Source organism: Andrena cerasifolii, chromosome 2 (genome assembly GCF_050908995.1).
Source record: "Andrena cerasifolii isolate SP2316 chromosome 2, iyAndCera1_principal, whole genome shotgun sequence".
Classification (NCBI taxonomy): Eukaryota; Metazoa; Arthropoda; class Insecta; order Hymenoptera; family Andrenidae; genus Andrena; species Andrena cerasifolii.
The window spans coordinates 828,259-855,000 of record NC_135119.1 but is presented as its reverse complement, the minus strand read 5'-3'; the positions used below and the strand labels follow the sequence as shown (position 1 = coordinate 855,000).

Genomic DNA, 26,742 nt, shown 5'->3' with positions numbered 1-26,742 from the left:
GGATTGGGTCGGATTTCAAGCTACCCGAATATTCAAGTACTCGTACAGCTCTACTGGGTACTGGCCGCTAAACGTGCCCCCCCTACTACCTCTTGCAGGACTGTGTTTAGGGAAGATCAGGACAAGCCCGGGGCCCTAAAGGGTAAAACCTCCAAAACTACTTCAAGACATGCAGTGATTTTAATTTCAAATAAGTTACTATTATAAAATAATTTTATTACTACTGTTCTACTGCAGTAGCTTATTAAAATGAATTTGTATTTAATATGTGCTGACAATGAGACAACTTTTAATAGCCAGTAGCAAAGCTTAATTGATGTCTTTTAATAATGATAAACCGTATCTTCAATTTCTGCTTTATTTTCTGTTAATCTTTAGGGCCCCGGTTTTGTCCTGGTCTGGGTCAGTACCCAGCAGGGTGTCGGTTAAGACCCCGCTGAGTGCCTTCACACCTAAGTCACTATAGCTCGTATAGGCACTATACATACGTCAGTAAGGGATAAGCTCGGGGTATTTAATATTATAGAGAAAAAATCATGCTTTGATAATGAACAGTTTATGCTTCCCAATGTGCCTAGGTACTTAGGTAAGTAAATTAAGAATTAAGATGCAGAATCCGGCGATTCGAATAAAAAGTCTTGCCGCGCGAAGGTCCGGGTTAGGTCGACACTTGACCGCGTTTTTTAATTCGTGTTACCTACCCATATCGAAACCATGTGTCCCTGTGGGTATACGAGGGTTATCTGTCGTCCGAAAATCCGTCGTAAAGAAACTTTTCCGTTTCTATGGTGTTTCAATCGCAAAAAGAGTACCTACCTATTTATAAAAAAAACATAACGATAAATAGAATAAAGGAATGCAGGAAGGTTTGTAAGGATACAACAAATTATGACGTATAGCTTTTATTCGACGTTATTCTCATATGTACATACATTCATCAAGGTCCATAATAATTATATTAATCTTATGCAATAATTACAATAAAAGTGCAACCCGCAAGGGTGGTCGTGGTTACGAGTCAACGATATTAAGGAATAACGGGTCGATTAACGGTGTTTACTTCTCTTCTCTTCTCCTTCTACCCCATTTTCGCGTCGTGGTACATGGTCGCAACGTCTGCGTCTCCTGGCTCCACGGTCGCTGCTAATTTAGGTTGCTTGAGGGGGCGAGCTAGTCTGCGTGATATGGATGTGGCTGCGGCGCTTCGCCCTCGAATAGAGCCATCTTCAAGCGTTTGCACTTGGCCCGGCGATTCTTGAACCAGAATTGCACATTTTTGGGTTCCAGCCGCGGAAACTTCTGCCGGTAGGGCATTCGATTCAGTTCCTCCGTGTATTTCAGAATTAGCTGTGAATTAAGCAGATAAAACTTTCTAAGCAAATCGAGTTGTCAGAGACAGAATGAAACGAAATGAAACGGTCATATGGAAATTTTATGACTTTTCACGACTCTCCAAATATACACAAGTTTTTTGCTGAATTCACAAGTAAAAAATAAATACGGGAAACGATCAACGCGCGACACTCGGATCACATTTCCTATCAATTGGCACGGAAAAGAATAATTGTGGTTTTTCAAACTCTGTGCTACTTGAAATGCTCGATTTCATCGACATAAAGGTAATCACTGAAAGCATTGATTAATAGGGAGGTAGTAGGTACATAAACTGCTGACTGAGTTTCACTTCGGGATGTTTGCGTTTCAAAAACTAAAATGCAATTGCGCCACGTAATTCCTATACGAATTTTAATTTCCGAAAGTAATGATAATTTTTTTTGTTATAAATGATATAATTATATAATGAAATTGTAATAAAAAATTTGGGAACAAATGTGTTAAGGGGGGACCCCACCCTGAAGCCACTAACAAAAGAGAAAGTTAGGGATTTATTTGTTCGTATCAACAAAAATCTAGGGTTTGGATTTTTATGCAGTTTTAAAGTATAAATCTTTATTCTGCTAGAATTTTTTTTCTTTTATGAAAAATTGTACAAAATAACGACGAACAAAATGGCTTCCCGGAGCACTGCAAAAAAACTGGCCCACACTCCCGGGAATGACTGAATCATCTGCGAAGGAAAAACAAAAACGATATATAAACAGGAATATATTATTATCTTTGACCTAGCGTAGGATTTTTTGAATATTTCAATTATCTGTTTTTTACAAGCATTTCAGTGCAGATTTTTATGTAAAAAATTAAAGTCAATTCTGGAAACTGCTATAATTTCCAAAATAATTCCAATTTTGAGAAAATCCTACGCTAGGCCAAGGATAATATATTCCTGTTTATATATCTTTTTTGTATTTCCTTCTCAGATGATCCAGTTATTCCCGGGAGTGTGAGCCAGTTTTTTGCAGTGCTCCGGGAAGCCATTTTGTTCGTCGTTATTTTGTACAATTGTTCATAAAAGAAAACATTTTCTAGCAGAATAAAGATACCTATGTACTTTAAAACTGTATAAAAAATCCAAGCCCTATATTTTTGTTTATACGAACAAATAAATCCCTAATTTTGTCTTTTGTTAGTAGCTTCAGGGTGGGGCCCCCCTTAAGTGACAGTGATGAAATAGAATAACTTCCACGACTGTACGACTGTAGGTGTTACATTATCTACTACATACTACATACATATATAGTGTAAGTATACATATAAAAAGAAATTTCATGAAAATGGTTAAACGTTTCTTCGTACGAAATAAATTTACGTAAAAGGATCGATTTCAGATCGAAAGATTTTAAAGAGTATCAAGTGATATGAAGTTATAAAGCAAAGTTCATTTTTAAGATCTTTAAGTTTTCATGCAACGGTCAAATAGGCACACATCACACATATTCTTCAGTGTCTGTACAGTGCACGCGCTTCTTTCGTATATACTTAAGTAGAGAGTGTTTCTTAATAGGTGATCCAAGCGAATGAGATGACTCTACAGTAGGGCGGAGCGGTACTAAATAGGCGAAAATTTAAATTTGAATTTTCAGTTGGCCTGGGTGCGGGATAGTTGTCTTTCGATTAAGCAAACACAATTGTAAAAAAAAATTGGAAAAATATTCATGTCTGCAGGTTCCTTTCACTCCTATAAATGATTATATAATCATACTATATAGGCGAAAATTTAAATTTGAATTTTCAGTTGGCCTGGGTGCAGGATAGTTGTCTTTTGATTAACCAAACACAACTGTAAACAAAAAATTGGAAAAATATTCATGTCTGCGGGTTCCTTTTTCTCCTAAAAATGATTATATGGTCATTTTTGGGAAAGGAACCTGCAGACATGAATATTTTTCCAAATTTTTTTACAGTTGTGTTTGGTTAATCAAAAGACACCTATCCCGCATCCAGGCCAACTGAAAATTCATATTTAAATTTTCCGCTCCGCCCTACTGTACAGTCTAGATGAAAAAATTAAGTAAAAATCACAAAATGGAATGTGTTGGTAGGAGGCTTCATTGTACCGATAAAATTGATTTGAATGGTGAGACCGATTTGTAGTCATGTGTACGCGTACTCGATTTTCTTCAAAGAAAACTTATTCTATAATTGCGACTTGTATTTTGCACGAGGAGTCTACTACTGGAAAAACTCTGCTAAACGTTTAGTTAAGTGCACGCGTTGAAGATAAGTCTGCAAAATTCATTTTCTCGAGAAGGGAGCCTCTATGAACAAAATTCCACGTTTCCTATTTAGTTTCCCTCTCCCATGTAGGATCACTGCCCTTTCAGCTGTACCACTTATATAGCTGTATTATGAGAACGTTCCCTATGAATATACTTATTTGATAGTAATTGGTTAGAAACATCACATAGTCAGGAGACTTTCAATGTTACACCACAACAACGTATTGGCTTCCAGTGCTTTGGAAGTATCACGAATTGTTCGCGTTAGCTATTAATGCACAGAGCTGGCAAATTAACGTGCCGATAATTCAGCTGTAAGTACCGTTGAACTTACCGCGTGACTGGGATGAGTGTTGTGAGTGAACCAAGCCTCGAGCCTCGGCACTTCCGTCACGGGATCGATGAATGTCCGGTTCCTCTTCCTCCTTTCGTCCAGCATGCTGGTGGAACAGCCAGCTGGCCCACGTGGCGGCAGATAAGGTGACATGTACATAATTCCATGGCCGAACATTGGACTCGGTACTAAAGAGAATCCTGGCGGCAAAGGACCTGTTGGCCGTGGCTCCTCGTCCTCGGAACCGGAAGACACTCTGGCGTCCTCTTGTTTCACCGAAGATGGCGTCGAGGGTGGAGGTTGTTGGTCCTCGGGTCTGGTTGTCAAGGACAGTGGTCCAACTGGGGGGCTTCCAGGCGGACAGGGAGAAGGTGAAGTAGACTAAAAAATACAGAAGGACGCTCTTATTTTGTATTGTTTAGTTAAATTGGTAATTAATAGTTTGAACAGTGACAGAAACTTGGTGGGGTAAGTCCGGTATAGTTCGACCACCGGGAGAGTCCGGCCAGTGTTGATACTTTAAGACTGACGCAAGAGAGGGCACTGTGTGTCATTGATACAAAAGAAATGGGTGCGCTTGTTGTTGACCTTGCATTGAACATTGTCACAAATCCATATTTAAATTATAAGAAACACTTAAGACTTTATGCGAGTCTGAAAGTTTTTAGACCAAGTTACAGTGCTGATGATATTTGAAAGACATGTAATATGCATAAAACTACAGTGTCACCCCAACATTACGTAGGTATGTATTCGTTTTTAATTTATTTTAGCAAGGTGGTCGATCACTCCCTTGATTATGGGACAGTCCGACCACATTAGTTAAAATTACAATGTGTTCGAAAAAAATGTAACTATCTCGAAAAATATGAATGGTACGAAAAATTGTTTCGGACGAAAGTTGTAGGACGTCAAGGGGGACATAGCATTCTCGTATTTTTTTTCTTATTCTTGTAACTGACATCGAAACACTACCTACATGTGTCTTTTATACTGTAAACCCATCTTCAGATTCAGGGAGCGAAAATTCCATTCTTCAAGATAGTGATAAGTCGTTAAAAGACTGGGACGAAAAACGAATGCGTGGGATGCGGAGAAAACTATTTCGAAATCTCGAAAAGCGACGAGTGGATTAAATGTCTGCGCTGCAGCCTTCGCTTTCGTGATACTAGATGCTTCAAGTACAAGAATGTTTGCGATTTACGTGGAAAACTGAAGAAGAAATAACATATCAATTAACATCTTCGTGTATTATACTTTTCGTAAGCTACACTTTTTGTTATTTTTCAAGGTCGATCTCACCCGTAGTGGGTGGACGCTCTAACCCCGACATGCGGGTGAGACCGACCAGTTGAAGTGCCAATGTTTTTGGTTGAAAATGAAAATAAATATTTGAATTTATCGCGCACTATAATTTACGTATACTCTAAATTGCTTGAGCTTTGCTTTAATTTCTACAAAATGACAAAAATGTGAAAAACAACGATGCTACAATTTCTTTTGCAAAAAGTGGTCGAACTATCCCGGACTTAGAATATAATATATAGAATCTTGGGGATAGTTAAGTTCTTCAGTTACAGAGTGTTAAACTAAATTAAACTAAAAAATCCACCGACCTTTCTGAATTTTAAATTTCGTTAATGAAACAGGCGTAATTAAAAGTTTAGGGTTCGCCTTTCAGTACAAACGCATTCGGTAGCGGAGACCACCCCCATTGTGGCCACTACAATTTTAAAATATGAATTTCTGACCACATGTAGGTACACTAACGTCATTTATTACCTACCTTAAAAAATAACTGTTCTATTTAAACACATAAAATTGATTTTGAAATCGACCTAACCCCTCACTTCATTCGCACCGAAACTAATGCCATGATATTACGCTTCGAACGCAGAAAACCTTATACCTTCATTTTTCTCTTAATATTTAGAATAACGGAGATAGGTGGACAGTGTTAGCGATCCGCTCCGTATGGTAGAATGTGATGTTAAAAAGTGGATCACTATGTTTATTATTTAGCTTCTTGCTTCCGAATTTTTGGTCGCGTTCCATCCACCAGTTTTTACACTACTCTTAAGGGGTTATACCTAGTCAGGCGGCCGAAAAGAGGCGAATATTTGTGAATTTTTTTTGAAGAAGCGGAAGCGTATATTTTTACAAAACTTTTTGCGCTTAAAAGAGCAACATTTCAAGAACATTTGGTAATTTTTCGTAGAAAAATAATTAATTTTATAATAAAATAACAAGCGACATCCAAGAAGCATTTTTAAAAATTTGGTTTTGCGGTGAGCATTGCCATTCGTAACCATATTATCTAAAATCAAATAACAAAAAAGATTTCGTTAGTATATTAATGTATCCTCAAGTTGACGGAGAGAATTTTCCGAAATATTAATTTAAAACAAAATGGCAGCTATTTAAATTTGAAATCCTGATTTTCTCACGTGATTTTTGCAGGAAAAAATCAGGATTTCAAATTTAAATAGCCGCCATTTTGTTTTAACTTAATATTTCGGAAAATTCTCTCCGTCAACCTGAGGATACATTAATATACTAACGAAATCTTTTTTGTTTTTTGATTTTAGACAATCTGGTTCCGAATGGCAATGCTCACCGCAAAACCAAATTTTTAAAAATGCTTCTTGGATGTCGCTTGTTATTTTATTATAAACGTAAATACTTTTCTACGAAAAAATTACCAAATGTTCTTTAAATGTTGCTCTTTTAAGTGCAAAAAGTTCTGTAAAAATATACGCTTCCGCTTCTTCAAAAAAAATACACAAATATTCGCCTCTTTTCGACCGCCTGACTAGGCATAACCCCTTAAGGACTTTTCAATTCGAGATAGTCCAGTATCCCGCGACTGCTGTCCTATAAATATTCGCACCGTTTACATTTCTTGTGTTTTTGCTGTTTCCTAATATCTCATTCTCGAATGTAAGGACCTTTTCACACAAGACAGTTGCGTAGCTCACGACTGATATTTCGTATATTCTTTCGGTAGACAGAACGCAGGTTTAAAGGTTAAAATGACGAGGCTAGAGAATGTGTGAACTTATCTAAAGTATCAGTCGTCAGTCACAAAAGTGTCTCGCGTGAAAAGGCCTTAAAATAAGTGACGAACACACTTCTCAGTGTCTCGACCAATGGAAAGCGAAGTTCCTGACCAGATTCAGAAGCTTATTTCACACTGGACTAGCTTGCCACTGAATATAAATTTGAATCACTGAAAGCGCTCACAGAACATTATTCAGAGTTTGTATCTCACGGTGGCTGTCACTTTTAGCGGCTCTGACATTGACAGGAATAACGAACTGGTACGCATTCGCGGTCACGCAAAGTAATCCACATTCGAGTCCAGTCTAGAAATATGATTTTGTAAATTATTAAATAGTGCTTTCCACGATGTTAACGATATACAACAATAATTAAGTGAGTTTGTTCATCTTTTAACAAGTCATTGAATAAATTATGAACTGCTTCTTTTTGGAATCTACATTTGACGAAATCCAAAATTTTCGATTTCGAGGTTTTCTCTTCGTGTATTTCTGGTTTCACATTGTATCATTTATAATATTTTCATATTTAATGATAAATTGAAGATATACAAATTACACATAGGTACTCTGAAAATATATCCTTTGCAATTTCTACCAAACTTAAACATATCAGCAAGACTTCTCATTTTAAATAAATCGAAATAAACGAAAGATTTACTGAAAACACACTACAATGAATATTTGAGATTCTATGAAATTTTCTGTCGCAGTTTTGAATTTGTAAAAGATTTTTTTGTATATAAATTAATGTTTCACAGAATATTACATAGGGGAGATCGGGGCAAAGTGAACCTCGGGGTAAAATAAGCTTTCTTAATTTATTCTTTAACAATAGAATATATTTACAAATTTTGGTGACGTAATAAATGCGTGTAATACCACAATGATAATTATGCACATTCAGATATCGAAAACTGGAAATTCATTTAAAAAATTAAAAATTAATTTTTGGAGACATCCGATTGGTTTTCTTTTCAATTTAGCTTTTTGGATAAATGAGTCTTAAATGTGTTATTTTAACTCCAAATTTTTTCTGCGTGTTTATAACAAGGTTATAAACATACATGTGCACTCGTTTGAGAAAACATTAATCCTAACATTATTAAATAATTAATTTTCCACTGAGTACATATTCGGGGTAAAGTGACCAGGGTAAACGGAGCTGCAAATGGCTGCTAAGAACCAATGCGCAAGTGATGTGCGCAATGTCCTAACCTTTTCGCTGGCTAGCAAACCATGCGGCGTAGTGGAACAGAAACTAACCTAAAAAAAATGAAAAATCTGCCACAGTTTTTGACAACCACGGTGCAAAAAGCCAGAAGCTGCCGTGCTACACATGTAATTCCAGCGCAAGGGGTTAATATTTACCTATATCCTTAATTTAAGTTCTTATTTTGTTGCACCTCACTTTATCCTGGATAGGAGTTCACTTTACCTCATGTATGCCTCTTGCATCATTTCTTTCAAGTTGAATTTTAATATACTCTTAATTTATTTTAAGTATTGGCTATTCGCCATTTATCAATAGTAATGTTTTAATTATATTATAAATCTATTTCCAAACATTTTTATTGAAAGGGAAAAATTGTATTCGACTTCAAACTTTTTCCGCCCCACTTTGCCCCGGTCTCCTCTACATAATCGTGGTTAACTAAACGTGATCATTGACATCAGAGGCCCCGTTTATTTGCGGTGTCAATACGTCCCAGATCGTAGTCACGATCTATCAAAGTGCCTCACGAAAAGTATTTTCTCTACCAAATAATATAGCTAGTATACGTATATGTTTTAGAGGATCGAAAAATAAGAAATACCTGTCTTTTTATTTTGGCCCGTTTGCATGTTTAGGGGGCGAAACCACTCCTCAATGTTCATAAGAAGAGGTACAAAAGTTCCTATTGTTACATTCAAGAATATTATAACATTGTGTTGAATAAAACTTGATATAAATTTCATTTGCGTCATAACTTGCTGTAGGGTAAAACTATACAATACGCCCCACCATTGTTTTACGCACCCAAATAAGAATACATCGACGCTGTCGTCAGATTCGAACTTGCCTCAGTCGCCCACAACTGCAGTAATAATAATACGAGAAAATATTACGGCTTTTACAAAAATATACCAAAATTTATATTTTCTGCTTTCGGACAATTTGCGGTGAGTACGAGAGGAAATCAATTTTCTAAGTCACTAATGTTTTTGCGATAAATTCATACATATGTTTCGAAAGTAGACAAACTAACCTCTTTAAATTGTTATTGCCCAAAACTTTTTTCACTGCATGGTTGCTAAATTTAAGCCGGGGTGTTTTTTGCTCCAGAATTTACAATATGCCCCAGCAAAGAATTTACAATTCCCCCCACTTCAAAATCATATTGCTCACGAATAACGTATTTTTTTTTTCGTTGATAACAGAAATGTCACGTAAATATGTAAAAAGTACATTCCAGGCATCATGGTTCAAAAATGATAAAAAGTAAAAAGTAAAACTACCGGAGTTAATGAAAGAAGCAGAATTTATATTATGCATACTGTCAAGGATGCTATGAAGGCGCCTACAAACAGGAAAATCAAAGAAGAAAAGAAAATTGATGCTCGAAAAAAAAGGAAAATTTTTTAAAATTGTATTCAATATTGTTCAATTTTTGAAAATTTTATTAAATATTGTTCTATTTTTGTTAATAATATCTTTTGTAATATATATTCTATAATATTTTGTTAAAAATAATAAAAAGTAATTACTTATTTATGTCGGGGCGATTTGTCACATACACTGCATTCCATATAAGAGCATACCGACGCCCCTACCGATTTGCGACCGATCTGCGCAGCGCCCTCTATTACCCACCGTTTGAACCGCACGCGCTTGGTCGTGGTGGTTTCCAAGGAATAACTGGTACATCCGAAACGCGGGACCTGACCGTTGTCAACGTAAACAACGTCCCGCACGAAAAGTTAACAGAGAGAGTCGAGGGCCGTGCGACGGAGAAAAACATAGGCGGTTAAGTGGGGAGTCGGGCGTAGCAACGCTTCCCGAGGGTCGTGCCTGCGCGGAACAGGTATGCTCTAATGTGGAATGCAGTGTAGGTGGGGCGTTTTACCTGACGACTGTGTTACAAAACGTCCCACGTAAGGTTCAGGGAAATTACGATTTGCGGTTACTTCCTGTTGTGTTTTCTTCACAATTGCGGCGCAGTTGTAAAGAGTAATGAACACTTAACCCTCGCGCGGGCGCGCCGGTGAACTCAGTTCACCAATCTGCGTATTTCTTTGTTTACGTCTCGGGAAGATAAACATTCTTGGGTAAATTGCTATTATTTTCCCATCACGTTTAATCAAAAGTTACTAATATCGATAGAAAAACCATTTCTGAAGTGTATACTTTATATATAAGGGGACTAAAATGATTAGTTTCAACTGGTGAACTGAGTTCACCACGCACCTGGTCGTGTAACTCTCACTGGCGCGCCCGCCCGAGGGTTAATGTGGTTACACAACAAATTTAAAGAATTATTAAAAAATATTGGTTTTATAGATCTTTCTTTAAAAGTGGGGCGTATTGTATAGTTTTACCCTATGGATGATGTGCTTGTCGTCAGTCACTTGTGTACCTGTTCTTACAAACTTTGAGGTGTGGTTTCACCCCTTAAACATGCAAACGGCCCGAAATAAAAAGATACGTATCTCTTATTCTTTGGTCCTCTAAAACATATAAAAAAACCAAAGCAATCGGAAGCGGACACCACCTATAGTTCAACCCTATAGTTAACAAAAAAGTTAACAATAATTGTTTATTAGTATCTCGGAACCTAATAAATCTCCGAAGCTAAAATTTTATATTTGGGATCTACACTGCATACACGTAGCTGCGGGTCCTCGCAATTATAGACATAATAGTACAATCCTGCGACACTTTGCTGTTTGTAAACAACCACAGACGAGATATTTCATGTTCCCAATTTCTATTAATCATATTTGAGAATACTGTTTAATTAGAAGTATAGTTATATTTTGTTATACTAAACTTAACCCAAAACTAACTGAAACTTAACATCAAGGCAAGAAATTCAAGAAATATTTTTAAACGTGTATAAGGAAAGTAGGGAAAAGTTCTTCCTAATGATGACCTTGAGAATATATTTCAAGGTCACCAAAATCGGTGATATGTACCATAAGTGTTAGGCACAATTAACAACATTTTATTGTATAACAATATTTTAGGATGACTATGCAATTAAGATCATCACGCGTTATTAGTCTGTATTCGAACATCAACCATATTATAAGCTTCGTTAACTTTAAATTTTGTTAGATTATGCCACCACAAAGAAGATATAGGTGGAACGTAAAATACTCCATTGTCCCGAAAAAGGAAGCAAAACAATTGTTCCTTGGAAACCCAATTTGAGGAGAGGCCATCTTTAGTTTGCAATGTTTCTACACACACATACCTGATGCCTGGAATCCTCTTCTTCGTCCGTGCAATCTTCGCTGACAATACTGGCGCCTCTCGGGCTAAGTCCAGGAGGACTGTAGCCATTGACACCCCTGTTCTCGGCCCTCTTCTGAGCGGCTCTAGCATTCTTGAACCAGTAGACAACGTTATTTACGTCTAGAGGCTTCCTGCCTCGTCGCGACTCCAGGGCGTTTAATTCCGACACGTAGTGCTGTATCTGTTGGCGTGACGGATGTTGATTTTCACCGAACCACCGTTGCAGCCGTGGCAATTCTAGTTCCGGATCAAAGCTCGTCCTCATCCTGGTCTTATGCGAGTATTGGAGGAGCGCAGGATGCGGAGGACCAATAGCGCCACTCGTTGATCCAATAGTACCAGCTCCATCTGGCTGAGGGCTCTGCGTGTGGTGATGATGGTGATGGTGGTGATTCGATGACGGAACCATCGGGTTCAGGCCCAAACCCAGTTGTTGCTGTTGCAACCACGACTCAAAATTGCGCTTGGTCTCCTCTGATAAATCGTTTCCACCTCTGCATAGAGATAATAATGTCATCTGCGGAACAAACGATACATTGTGTTTGAATGCCAGGAACAATTACATTGCAATAAATGTGAGAATTTTGTTTCCTTTAACGGATCTACGTGCAAAGGCTGGGGGGAGAGGGACGTCGCGACCCCCTCCCGGCTTGAGAAAAAAGTCGCTTAATCTTATAAACTAATCTTTATTAAGTTTACACTAAACAAGTGAATATTTTTAATTTTAAATTTAAAAATTTTAATTTTTAATTAAATTGGTGCTACAAAAGGGGTCTAAACAATCAACCAATCGTCGCCTCTCAACTTGACCGTTTCTCAAAGTCCACCCCCCCACCCCCGAAAAAGTCTGCGGGCTTCCTAGATGCAAGATGAAAATATGATAAAAAGAACCAAAGTACGGCCGTGAAATTGATATATTGATAGTGAAATTTTTAAGCTTAAATGTATTATTGATATATATATATATATAAGCTGCCAGATATTATTTTATAACACCTAGTGTATAGCATAACGAACATATTATATTCTAGCGTGTTCATATTTTAGTGTTGAACGATTTGTAACAGTAATAATGATGAAATGTTGAATCATCGACTGAATTCACAGATTAATAAAATCACTTTTGTTTCGGTATTCCATTCAACTTCCATTGAAAATTTTGAAAGAAATTGGATCCACTCTAATAACTGTTGTTTTGATATCAATTTCGATTAATATTGTGTATTCTGTACCGCGCCATTTGTAATATCGTTTTGCGCTACGTTTGTCACATTCTACATCTGAAAGTTCGTAAATAAACCTTGTGAAACGAATGCCAAAAATAATGTTCCATAAAAACATCTTATCTTTCTTTTTTCAGCATATTTTAGTAGGTAGGTACCTACCATATGTATAATCTAGAAGTCGTCTTAGCTTATCTCCTCCAGAGCACAGTTAAAAATCTGATAGCACGGAAATTTTTGTATGTCACTGCAGATTTTAGAATCTAAATGAATTTCAATGTCTCCACACGTTCTTAGAACCGTGGAATTTTTAGTTTAAAATTTTTTTTAATACTTAAATTTAATTCCACTTATACAAAATTGCAGATACTTTCTGCGCAATTGATCTATTATGTTTACTTTCGTCCTTTTTCTGCGCAGTATTATCAGCTACTCAAAAAAACCAAAGGAAATTAATTTTTTACAAAACAAAATATCCCACTTTACATACTTAATGTTATTCCTCTGCACAAAAACATATGAGCATTCCCAATGAATAAAATAACCTATCCAACTATACAAAATTATCGTACAATATAGCATTCGATTAATACATATTAATAACAAGCACAGCAAATCGTGTATTCTTAGAACCTTTGTTCAGGCAACAAAGAAGCTAAGGTATCCAATCCTCACAGACCAGCATTCAAACAAAATTGATCTGTTGTTTGGCAGGAATACCGTGTTGATCCGTGTAACAAACAGTGATCACAGTCGTCAAAGTCATCCAGAAGTAAAATCATAATGGGATTTTTTCTGGAGCAACAACACGACACGGTGGGCATTGAGTTATCATCCGCAGTGCGCGATGCACGTTCATTCGCTAAGGCATTAAGGAGTCGGATTATGGAAAAGTTTAGACTCGTAGGAAATAGTACCAGGTCTGAGGAGCGTGCGCCTTATCTGGACAATGATTTACAAGAACAAACGTCTCCGCCCGCGAGGATCAAGGTGCTTGACGCCACTTTAATAACGCGGTAATCCGTCGCGTATCCGTGGCACCTTGGTAGCGTCAGATACGACGCAGAAGAAGCAGTGTTATCCACGGCCCGTCAACCGCTAAAATTCTCATCTGGCGAGTTTTACAACCTAGCACTTAATCACTCAGTTAGGCAGGCGAGACGCGGAATGGTTGACAAGGCATGAGACTTCAGAAATCGGTTGATAAACATGTAAGCACCGTCGAAAAAAAAGGAAGAAAAGAACGGGCCACCCAATTTATCTGACAACATTGAGCTGTAATTCGAGGCCTGATTTACGCCTATTTATTATTTCCAGATAACGTGGTAACGTCAGCTGATCATCCGCGGGGGAGCAGTAAATCAATCCTGCGGCAAGAGCTGATCAAATATTCCCGAATGGATTCCACCGCATCGTCAGCCTGGCTCTAGGCGCAGACTTTTCCGCAATACAGGCCTTAATTCACTGAAAACCAGAAACTAGAGGGAAAAAGATGGCAAAAATTAATCAATGCCACCAGCATATAATTCATGATAATCATGGATTCGCCGAAATTCTTCAGATATGTACATGTTGTCTTTGACTTGTCTCTCTTTTTGGTTCTCATAACAGAATATGTCTCTCCTTCTATATGTATAGGGTAACGCACATAAAGCGTGGAAGTTGAACATCTTCAAAAATATTTGTCATTTCAACGGAATGTTGTTACGCGAACTTGAAATATTGTAAGTAGATCGCGCACTCTTCAGCTTAATTTCCTTTTTTTGTATGTAAATGAAGGTGTTACAGAGAGTTTAAGCTCGTCGATGTTTTTTCAAATAGAATTATACCTACATATATTTTGTCCGCTGCATTATTATGCGTAGTTTGCAGAATAACTAATTTAATGGCATGTGTAATGTGCCGTTTCGACCATATTTTAATAAAAGTAATTCAGTTCAATATTACAGATAGCTGATTGACAACCTACAACTAAAATATAGGGCATAAAGAATCATTGGAAAATGTACGACGTTTATGTACCTATTATACTTCAATATCATTGATATTGTAGAAAATATTCAGTTGTTACGCTTTAAGCCGAGTTCACATTTGTTACCACACCTCACTCTGTTACCAGCGGCCATGGCCGTGATGGAAACACCGGTTCCCGTAAGATCACCGAAGTTAATCATCACGGGGCGGCGTACTAGGGAAAGATGGGTAACCGACCACTTTGTCTCCCGGTGCGTCGCTGCTGTTGGGACCCGAAGGAGAGAGGAGGGAAAAAGGAAAAAAATGGACTATCGTTCGTTGGGCAATATAAGCGATATGCTTGAAACGCCATCCTTGTGTGTTAGGAACACACAGGAAAACAAAAATACAATACAATACCTCACTCTGTTACTGCGACCTGTTACCTCGCCTACTGATCACGGCAACTGTGTGCTGTGACTCGTTACTTGGTTCGGCCGTTCCGATGAATGTCTCGGAACCGTCCAACGTCGTCTACATTTGCTAAAAAGATCGGTTAGCTAGGTAACAGATCGCGGTAATAGAGCGAGGTGCGGTAACAAATGTGGACCCGGCTTTATGTGAACCACTCCGCATGCACTTGATACATATCATAAAGAGATGCGAAACGATACCTTCGCTGAGGCGTTTTGCGTCTTGGAACTATGCGTATTTTAAGAGAATGCCAAATATACACAGGCGAACATTTTTCGATTCTTTCTTGTTGCATTTTCTGATAACGCTAGATTCGTACTGGAATAGATTCAGACTGGTAAGTCAATGCATGTGTTCATAATTATCACTTAAAATATGAATCTCAACTTTGATGCTGATTTCCCGAAGAAAAAACTTTTTGGAACCAGTGTGCATGATTACCTACTCAAAAGGTAAGGTACTCTTGAAATTTTTACAGCAGTTTAGTCACAGATGGGGCTGTCGTATGGACTACGGACAAGAATGTTGAAATTCTCGTTCCTGTTCTTTTCTCACATTTTGTCAAAAAATTTGTGCTTGTTTTCCGTTATATGAAATCAAATTATGTATCTAATGGAGGCCAAATTAATTTCTATCCTACTGATAGTCGTTCATACCAGATCTACTGTCATACTGATTGTGTAGAAACCAGACATCATAACTGTTGTAAGACAAATTTTAAAAGTTATGGTATAGAGTTAATATGTTTAATTAAACGATTTTGGTTACAAATAACGGAAATTTAATTTTGGTTACCAGTAATCTATATAAATGACTGGATTTTTTGGTGGTTTTCAGCTGTATCAAATGATCTTGCAAATAATGAAGCAATACAGCAGGTAGATTACATTCCTGCACTGGACGTATGTTTTCTGATATAGCAAATATGCTAACATGAATTTGCTAGTTATGCGGCCGATATAGTACCTACTTTTGCGGTTTTTCCATTGCGAAGTTTTTATCAGGATCATAACTGTCTCTTGACCCTGACCTCACCTGACCCAATGAAATTTGATTTCTATTTTTCTGTTTTAATCTATTTGTATTTTTTTATTTGGAATTTAGAAAAAAGCTTTGCCTGTCAGTTACGTAGCACCTTCATGACCCAATGAAATTTGATTTCTATGTTTCTATTTTTATCTATTTGTATTTTTCATTTGGAATTTAGAAAAAAGCTTTGCCTGTCAGTTACGTAGCACCTTCATGTCGGTGTGCCTGATAGTGATGGGCGAGATGCCGCTCAAGCAGTATCGATACCTAGCGGTGAAGTATCATGGTATCACAAGCACGTATGAGTACCGTAGGTATCAGAAGGTATCGATACCTACTCAAAAGGTTCGATCCTTTGTAGGTATTAACATCTTGGCTGGACTGGGTATCGATACTATTCGAACCCGAATCAAGCATGCATAGGTATCGAAACAGTAATGAGTACTTAGAAAGAATCGTTTCCCAAATGATACCTACAATAGTCTCAGTCCTTTAAACTCGACGAGATCTGACGAGAAATGCGGAACTGAAAGATTTCTCACTTCTTAATGGGTAGGTATACTAACCACTCCGAGGGGTCTTGTTTTCGCCACGTAGTGCCGGGCGCCAGTTTGTTTGACTAGCGTCGCGAGAGGATCACCTTGTACGTCTATTTCACTTTCTCTCGTTGTATTCATTCTCTTTCCTTGTCCAACTATTCAGGGGTCCCTTATCGCGAGACTTTGTATGCTCAACGTCGGACCCGAACGCAGTCGAGTTTAAAGGACCGAGACTTTTGTAGGTATCATTTGGGAATCGATTCTATTCGATACCTAAAGTACTCATTACGGTTTCGATACCTATGCATACTTGATTCCGGTTCGAATAGTATCGATACTTTACTGTTGCCGTGATACTAACTCCACTCAGTACTCATTTCAGCTCCTGCTGGTATCAAATGTCGATACCAAGAACTTACAATTTTAATACGTATTCAACCTTCCAAACGAGTACTTTGGGTATGGAACTACTTGAAACTCGTGAGAAAGACTGGTATCACGCTCATCGCTAGTGCCTGGTGCCCGAAACTCCACCCAATGCAGAGCTCGGGTGGACGTACCTCAGCCGCACGAATCGTACGTGAACTTACGCTGAGTTTTGTTCATGTTCGCGGCGATGTACACGCGGCAAACACAGGCGATAACGTTCACATCCACGCAAAGTGTTATACGTAGGTCTGCAAATGCTTCCCTTTCGAGTTTTCAGGAATAACTTCTGAAGTTGTCTACCAAAGAAAATAGGCTCCTCGAGCGGGCTGACAAACCGTACATCATCGACTTATTTGTTATGCGGCATGTTAAAAAATTCCTGGTTTACTCGGAAACGTGTCGCTACGTGGAGATCACGTAGATGTGGAGTATCGTAGAGTAACAACTAGTGATTACTAAACAATTCCATCGAAGGCGCTGCCGCTTTAGCGATTCTAGCTAACGCTAATTACTTGCTAACAATAAATAACACCGTTGTCATTGCATTATCGCACTGTAAGGGTTCTCTCATGCGAGACACTTCTGTAGTTCCAAAATAGTGTCTCAGACATATTCCCTTTATAGAAATAACGGTCAATTGAAAATTAACATAGAAGGAGATAGGAGCCATCTGAACAAGTCCGAAACACTTAATGCAAGTCACAAAACTCCACCTTGGTGAATAGATCCTAATTGTTTACATTTAAGTAATGTTTATAGGCTCAATAGGTAGTTCAGTTACATGCAAAAAGTCCTCTGCTGATGTGCGACTTCCAGTGTTTTGTAATTCTTAACACGCTCGCTACGGGCTAGGACACATACATACATCGTATGTAAGTATGTAGGTATCTATGTATCTCCCGTATCAGGTTCCGTGGTGCGGCAACGAGACTGTAATGTTTGCTGTAAGTGATAACTTCTACATTTCTCGATCATTTTAAACGACTATTGTAGGGTTCTAATGGCGATGCTGTATACTTTCTGATTTTTTAGAAAATCGTACAGAGCACATGAAATCTTCGCGCCCACAACGCGACGCGTTCGTAGCACATCTTTTTCCTTGGTGTCATTCGTGGAATGTGCTGACAAACTTTACGATCCATTTTAGGAACATCCTATAAAGGGATTTTGATTTGTGCCACACCGAATGAAAAGCAATCGTATTGGGTGTTGGATGAGGTAATTTTAGGGCTGACAGTTAATCAGTCAGGACTATCTACCTAAATCCACTCGTTAGCCTAGTCAAATATTCTGAACGTCGCATATTCGTCGAATGATCTGCAGAATAAGTCACACGTACACGAACCGGGCGGTTCTCCATCACAGCCGTTCGCCATTAGCCAACGGGCCGAAACTCGAGCAGGAAACGTCTGTCAAGGAAAATTGGTAATCATAGACCACCGCGAGCGGCATTAAAGTTCGGGGATGGGCAAGTATAGCAGGATCTTCAAAGAGAGTGCACTTAGATAATGCCCGCCCGTAGGGGGTGGGACACCTACCCCCTAACCGTTTCCTACTACCGATATCGAGGGGGCTTTTGATGAAGGCTGCGAATTTAGTTGAGTAAAGGGTAATCCTATCATACGCTATGAGATCTACGTTGCCGTCGAAAGGGCACGCTCGCCTTTGCTTCACATGGAAATCGTACATACAATAGTACTTCAATCTCCGGAGAAACGAAATCAAACGGATCTTGTTTGCGAATGATCTGTTCGTGAAAGTGTGGCAATAAAAAATGTTCCAACTCAACCCATCATTTGTGACACGTTGAGCCTATGAAGATAGGATTTATTTCGTGGGATATTAATTGTGTAATGAACCGCTCTACTTGTAATGTGGTGTTTTATACCAACGTCATTTAAATCTATTTCTGTATATAAAGTATTAGTTAGCGCGTTAGTTTTCTAGATAGCAATAGTAAGCATCCTAAATTCTTTCTTCTACGACCTTATCCGTTCCTTATTACTCATCCTTGAACCTTGATCTCTATGCCTCATCCCTTAACGACCGTTAAACTCAGGACAACCCCCACTTTTCAGCTTACCGAAAACCGTACATATATATATATATATATTACACGCAATTCTTCCAGCAGTAGCACAGAAGCACTTGAGCACTTCAGTCCGAATAGTCTGGACACGAGAATCTAGTTCTGAATCTATAATCTAGAATTTTTTCTGTAATCGTCTTAGTTTCCGTTCTTTGTATGAAATTATTTAATAAAATAAAAGTAATACTAAAAATACGGTATACAACAGTAGTCACCAAGTATGGGGTGAAAACACAAGACGATAAATGGTCATTTTCCATGGAAGCTACATGTTGTGGGACTGAAAATTGCTATGAACATATCTCATATAATATTCTTTCGTGGAGTATGACTTAAAATGATGTCTGATAGATTAAATGTTGAGGACTTGTTTAATTTTGAGGCATTTCAGAGTACGTAGCTCAAATATAGGATACAGTAAGAAGATGCTGTAAAAATGCTCCTTTTGTAAATGTTACAAACACATCCACAAGAAACAAAAATCCTAGTAGCTGCATACGCATGAAGGTACGTACCTACAACATGCCGCAGACAATTCAACTTGCTTTGCAACTTTAGTCAGTGCAAGTATTGATTAGGCCATTTTTACCAATTTGGTAACCGAATCAAAGATTTAATTGTTTGTTTTCAGTGACACGTTATCGAAAACTACGTAAGACTGGTTGTATCTCATGGAGAAATTATTTCCTTCTGTTAAATTCATAAAATTCATTTCAGTCTTTGAAACTATTGGAATAATATATTTAGACTATGTATATCGCGAATATTTAATGTATCTTTCTAGAGAGTCACACGCGTGGATCGTCACGCAGGCCAAGGTGTAACTTGTGTTTCTTTTTTTTTTTTGTTAAGGAACAAGGAACAGATTTTTCAGAATTTTCGTCAAAGGAACAGATCTTAGTTTAGTCGTGGTTTGGACAACCGTCGCGATACTTTTCCATACCATTCTTGTATATTACATTTAATTATATTAAATATAAGTTCAGACAAAGAAATGTGTATTTCATTTAGAAGCCCAAGACGTGATTAAGACTAGAAAAGTAGTTTTTCTACAGAAACAACTGGGATGTCGTTTTAATACTCGACTTTGACTACATGTAATCCCTATTTTTGAAATATCATGTTCATTCATTGTATATATAATATTGAACGTTAAAGTTACATAGCATAGATATGTACCTACATTACTCCGCATCAAAGAACGTCCTCCCTTTTCTGCATTAAATGTCCATATTTATAATATTTACGAATAATTTGTAAACCATTTAACATAAAAAAAATGAAATGTTCTATATTATATTTACCAGTTTATTATTATTAATATTATCGTATGTCTTTATTGCACCATTCCTGTTACGAGCATATAACTAAAACTTCATTGAATAAATGTACAGAAATCTTTTCTTTAAATGTGAAATATTTTTGCCTGAAACGTGTTAAATGTCTATTCGTATAATTTTCATGGCATTGCTTTCGTCTTTCATTTCTTGTAAATACTATAACAAAATGCACAGTATAAGACACGATAAGTGAATCAATAGATTTAGTAGATCTTTATGGAAAAATTAAATGGAAACAATATGTCGCGACTGGTGTTCCTTCTCGAGAATTTTATAAATGCTTATTTCTTATTTCTCAAGAAATAATATTTTCCTCGAGAAACTTAGTTTACAAAAATTATTATAAATCTCATTTATTTTCGGAATTGAATTTTCTGTTAGTTCAAATTGTATATTACTATAGTTAATCGCGAACGTATAACCACATCTACAATTTATAATAAATCTTATTAGTAGCATTAGAACCTATATGAATTACAATAGAAAATCTCAGTAGAGAAGATTCGACATTATTCACTGGTGAAGGTGCTCTTAAATTCTTATTTAACAATTTAGAAAAATGGTATACCTACTGAATTAAGTAATGAGTTTCTTGTGGCTATTAAAGAAGAAATATCGAAAAGAAGAGAAAAGACTATTCTATCTCTTATAAAATTGTTGCAGAGATACTGGAGAATCTCTTCAAAAAGATTCAAAAGACTCATTTGTCATTTAATGTATACGACACACATGTATATAACGGAAAAACAATTTTTAAGTAGCTAGAGTTTTCGGAAAATATAACAATAACCATGATTCTACTGAAAATACTGAAAATTTTACGGGTCCTCAAAATGAAGAATTACCATTAAGAAAATAATTAGAGATAGCAATCGCAGAGAGCCTCCAAGAAATTAGTATCAACCGAGAGCACGATAAATTGCGAACATTAACAAAGGAATTTCATATTTTTGAGTCCACTAGAAGGACACCCAATTTACCATAACTTTTGGATCTGCTACATAGGATCAAGACAACATCCACACAAAACGAAAGAAAGTTTTTTACAGCTACAGATTTTATCACAAAAAAACAGATTAAAAAACTATTTTAAAATAAAAAAGTAATGTTTCGCTTTGCACAAATTCTGTATTAAATAAATAAATATATCAATTATATTTAATATCTGTTTTTCCATTAATACAAGGTTTGGGCAAATTAAACAGGAATGAACAATTACTTAAAGGTTTCTTATGTTTTTGATAAATATTATCAACATTATTCCAAAGTATAAATTTTGTAATATTTTTTTTTTCATTTTCTCGAGAATTCTCGATAATTCTTGAAGTATGATCTGATTTCTGATTTCTCGAGAAACAAAAAATATCGAGAAATCAGGAACACTAGTCGCGGCATTATTAACAAAGCTGCTTTCATCATCCGAGAATGTTTTCAACCTAAAGAAGGAAAGCTACAAATGACGTCGCGGTGACTCGAAACCGAGAAAACATTTATTCAAGACAAAGATCAGCGAGTCGAGGAAAAGAGTCTGCCAAAGATTACCACTGTGATTCGCTGAGAAGGGACAAGCTCACCAGCAGGCCAGCAGGAGGACTTCCTAATGAGATTAGGTGGTCCACGGCAAACACTTTCTGGTTAGATTTACATTTTATACATTTTTAAGTGGTCTTACAACGGGACATCTTACCACAGTCTGATCCCAAATCGTCCTTAAATTCCTCGTTTTGATTTATTTAGTTGCTCAATCTTAATCTTCGGTTAAAATATCGATTCCGCACTAATATTAGACTAATACTTTGTGAAATTAACTTGTAACTAGGGCTGGGACTATTCGAATAATTTAATATTCGAATATTTCACAAGTATTCGAATGCTACGAATAAACTTCGAATTTTGAGTATTCGCATGTTATTATTCGAATAGTATTCTAATGTTATTATTCGAATAGTCTGGTGTGAAATGGATCAAAATTAGCTTACAAGATTTCACCCTGACAAATGAACCTAAAGAACTTGATTTATAATTCACACCATACTATTCGAATACATCAGTATTCGAATACTTAAATATTCGAATTATATTCGCCAAATAATTGAGCAACTGAAGTATTCGAATATTCGAATACCGAAAAATTCAACAAATAGTCCCAGCCCTACTTGTAACACGATTAAAGCTAATCATTTATTGTTTAGGTAGGTGCACAAGTTTTGACGTTTGTATAAGGTCTACTTGAAATATATGTTTATTAACGTATATTGAATGGAAAAAAGTTTGTATACAGGATAGTATTTTTCTGTGTGATAATACTTACTGATATATAACGCGAGTAATACACATACACAGTCGAACCTTCATTATCCGAATTAATAGTGGGACATGATTGTTGAAATAATGGCCTTTCGTTCCGGTGATTGTTTCATATTTCAGAAAGAATAATACAAATAATAATACCAAAAATGAAAAGTAATATAAATGTGTTTACTATTATTATAGCTCTTCGAACATTTTATATTCTTGCTAATTTAGCGGGACTCTTACCAATTTGTAGCTTTTGAAGTATTTCCTGTTTCGTTCCAACAGTTAATATTCAGAATTCGGGGGGATTCGGCTCCACTGATGGAGGGGGAAACACCTACAGGAGCGGTGGTAATGTGTGCATGAACTGCGCCTGCGTCAGTCACGCACGCATTACCACCGCTCCTGTAGGTGTTTCCCCCTCCATCAGTGGAGCCGAATCCCTCCGAACTCTGTTAATATTACATGTTTCCTCTTTGATAAAATTACATCTGAAGTGTTAACGGGTACAATGTCAATATCATACTAGAGCAGCGTGAATAGTATTCGTTTTGGTCGTTATAGAAGCACGGAAGTACATACTATGTTCGTATCTGTTTCGACATTAGGAGAGACGGGGGAAATGAGAGCCAGTAGGTAACAGGAACCAGTATAGTTTTAGCAATATTGTAAATCGAAATACGACATATTCCCGCCCGAAGGTATCCCTTCCCTCTTCAACATTGATGCTGGGCATTTGTTTGTCTCGCTAGTCGCGTTTGTACCGGTGACAGAGATCGTTGTTTGTTCAGCACGTATTTCCTGTTATTTTTCGAAAATTGGCATCGAAATATTAGGTACAAAACCTTCGTCTATTATATTTTGTTTAGGCCTTATTTGAAAGATCCATAGTTAAGCTTTGTTATGATAACTTCAATTTTGTGTTTATTTCAAATGTTATTCTGCTACTTTTACAGAAATAAAATAATGCTCATGGGGGTAATGAGAGTCAAGTGGTTCCTTACCCCATAAAAGCTTTGAATAGTGACAGCTTTTTTTGTTACAGATGCCAATGACTTGGAATCGGCTGGCACAGGTTGTCACACACCAAATAAGTACTTACACGTGTGATTTCTCTAATTAAGTGTATCCACTTGATTAGAATTCGTTAAACATTAATCAAATAATTAAACTTGATTGTTGTACGGATATTATGGATCTCTAATAATTGCTATCCTTTTAGTATTAGAAGAAAAGATTTTAATTTTGTATTGAGCTACATAGTTTTCTGCGTTCTGTGTGAAGACTTGCTTGGTCCTCATTACCGCAACTTGCAGGCAATGTGAGCCAAAACTACTTTTTCAAGAAAATGTTATAGTGTATTTTGAGTAGCTGTCACGTGAAAAACGTCACTATTATATTATTGTTTATTACTTGTTTAAAGAATTGCCAATGGTTCTAGTAAATATATCAACTGATTAATTAAATATCTTGACTTTTCGTTAACTGGCTCGTATCCCCCCCCCCCCCCCCTAAAGAACATATTACGTATGTGGGTAGGTACAGTAATCCCCCGTTATGAGTCCGTTCTTCCCGCCCGTTGACAGTCCGGCGACTATCCCCACCATTTCTTAGAAGCCTGCGGGCCAGAGTGAGAGAATTGGACAACGACCGAGAGCAACAGCAACTGGCCGCGCGGAACCATGTCCGCAAGCGACTATGAGTCCGCCGCCAGCCCCGTTCGTCGGACTCATAACGGGGGATAATCATGAAAGAAGTAGGTACACTGTTTGGCCAATTACGATGTTCGGATAGCAGAACGTTCGGATAACAGGTGTTCAGATACTGGAGTTTCTATTGAATTATAATATTTAAGGTTGAAACTTCAGTCATTTTGTCATCAGTACGTTTATGACCTTTCACCTTCTGATTTTCATTTATTTAAACACTTCGATTTGTTACCCCGGGTTCAAACCGAGGCGGGCGATGTTAGCGAACATGTTAGCTAACGCGCTTAACGCTGTTCGTCCCTGTGTGGACGCGAAATAAGAGTGTTCGCTAACAAATGATTCTACTATATGTACAGGGCTATGCATCTAACTCAGAACGCGCGCGCGTGCGCGAGAACTGATGAATTGACCAAGTAGTCAGTCCCTGTCCTAAAGAAGAAATTGGATTTTCGATGTACCTACCAACGCCCTGCTCAGGCTTTTTGCGTCGTTTTCCCCTGAGTCTGAGGACAAGTGTCGAGGTGATTGTCTCAAAAAGACCACACACGCATGCCATCTGTTCTCGCGCGCGCGGGTTCTGAGTTAAATGGATAACCCTGTACAATAGGAGTGTGCGGATCGTCCCGAGGCTCGGGTTCCCGGCCCTCGGAACGGGTCGGACAATTTCGGGCGAGATCCCGACGTTTTCGGGATCCCGAGACTCGATTCGGGCTACAAGCATAACCATCATGAGCGGGCAATTTGATTTTAGGTCGGCTCGGCAGAACGACGCGATTGGCTCGAAAGCCAGGTATTAAGAGGAGACCGAGACGGAAAGAATTATGTATCATTTATATCAATACCACTTAAATAAGACGTATAAAATACATTTAATAAAATATTATTTTATTAAATATTATTTTATTAAATATTATTTTATTAAATATTATTTTATTAAATATTATTTTATTAAATATTATTTTATTAAATATTATTTTATTAAATATTATTTTATTAAATATTATTTTATTAAGATTTTAAAATATTGTCGAACAAAACATAGTCTTCCTCCCAAGTTGTGAATATGGTATTTATTTAACTACGTAGATGGACATATTTAATATTCACAGACTCTTCGGTAGCAATGGCAATATATATGTAAATGAATAATAAGATACAAATTATGATTTAACAGGAGACAAAAAGGTAAAACTTATCACTGACAGTGATATAAATGATATACATAATCCTTTCCGTTTCGGTCTCCCCTTAATAGCTGGCTTTTGAGCCGATCGCGTCCGAGTTTTGCCGAGCCGACCTGACATCAAATTGCCCGCTCATGGCGGTCATGCTTGTAGCCTAAATCGAGTCTCGGGATCCCGCCCGAAAGTTTCCGGCCCGTCCCGAGCCCGAAAGGTCGGGTACCCGCACACCCCTGCTGTAGGGTATGGTGGGGCTAAAAGTCCAGTTTTTCATATGAACCTATGTAAAATGCAGTACTAACAATCTAGAGATATCTGGTGTTATTTTGTATAGACTATAACTATTATTTACTTTACGTTCACGAAGCTCGTTTCTTGATACTGTTATTTTCTGTTGAGTTATGCCACAAAATGTTTGTCAATGCAAAATGGACTTCTTGCCCCATGCACGGGGTAAAAAGGCCATTGCATAGGATAGGAAGTCCCTAATGTCTTATCGTTTAATATTAAACTAAATAAGTAAAAAAAACTTTTCAAATCAACAAATATTTATTAAACCAATTCTTTTTGGTATACAATATTGAAAGGAAAGCATGACTTCTTTAACAAAAAATAAAAATATAAGTCAGAGACTCACTTTGAACTAAAAACTAAAAAAAAATTGCTCAACTAAAGCAAAAACATTATAGACTTTGGCATCATTTCTTTATACTTTGGCCATCTTATTATGAAAACAAATAATAAAATATACATTTTCAGTCTGAGGAACTTTTTGCCCCAATGGTACCTCTTTAGTTTCTGCGATATATACGTTAGAAAATATTATCATTTAGCAATAAATAATATCATACACGCATTACTAAAGGAACATACAATTTTAACGTACCTGGCTGATACGCGTTTAAACTGTGGTTTACTTCGTATAAAACAATAAAGACGACGTATTTCTTTTAGTTTTCGATACATAAAATAA

At 37.2% G+C, this 26,742-nt stretch overlaps 1 protein-coding gene across 3 annotated transcripts in view; it reads right to left on the bottom strand.

The window, feature by feature from the left end:
- Positions 1 to 886: 886 nt before the first annotated feature.
- Positions 887 to 26,742, bottom strand: part of Dve (SATB1_N and homeodomain domain-containing protein dve) — a 158,854-nt gene continuing 132,998 nt past the window's right edge. The window contains exons 5-7 of one of the 3 annotated variants that reach the window (XM_076830288.1): positions 11,468 to 12,025; positions 3,952 to 4,332; positions 887 to 1,299 (exon numbers count right to left, since the gene is read on the bottom strand). In XM_076830288.1, coding sequence (XP_076686403.1) covers positions 1,171 to 1,299; positions 3,952 to 4,332; positions 11,468 to 12,025 — 1,068 coding nt within the window. In that variant the 3' untranslated portion in view covers positions 887 to 1,170. Of the gene's footprint in view, positions 1,348 to 3,951; positions 4,333 to 11,467; positions 12,026 to 26,742 lie in introns of all 3 variants that reach the window. The other 2 variants (XM_076830289.1, XM_076830287.1) reach the window with 2 other exon arrangements.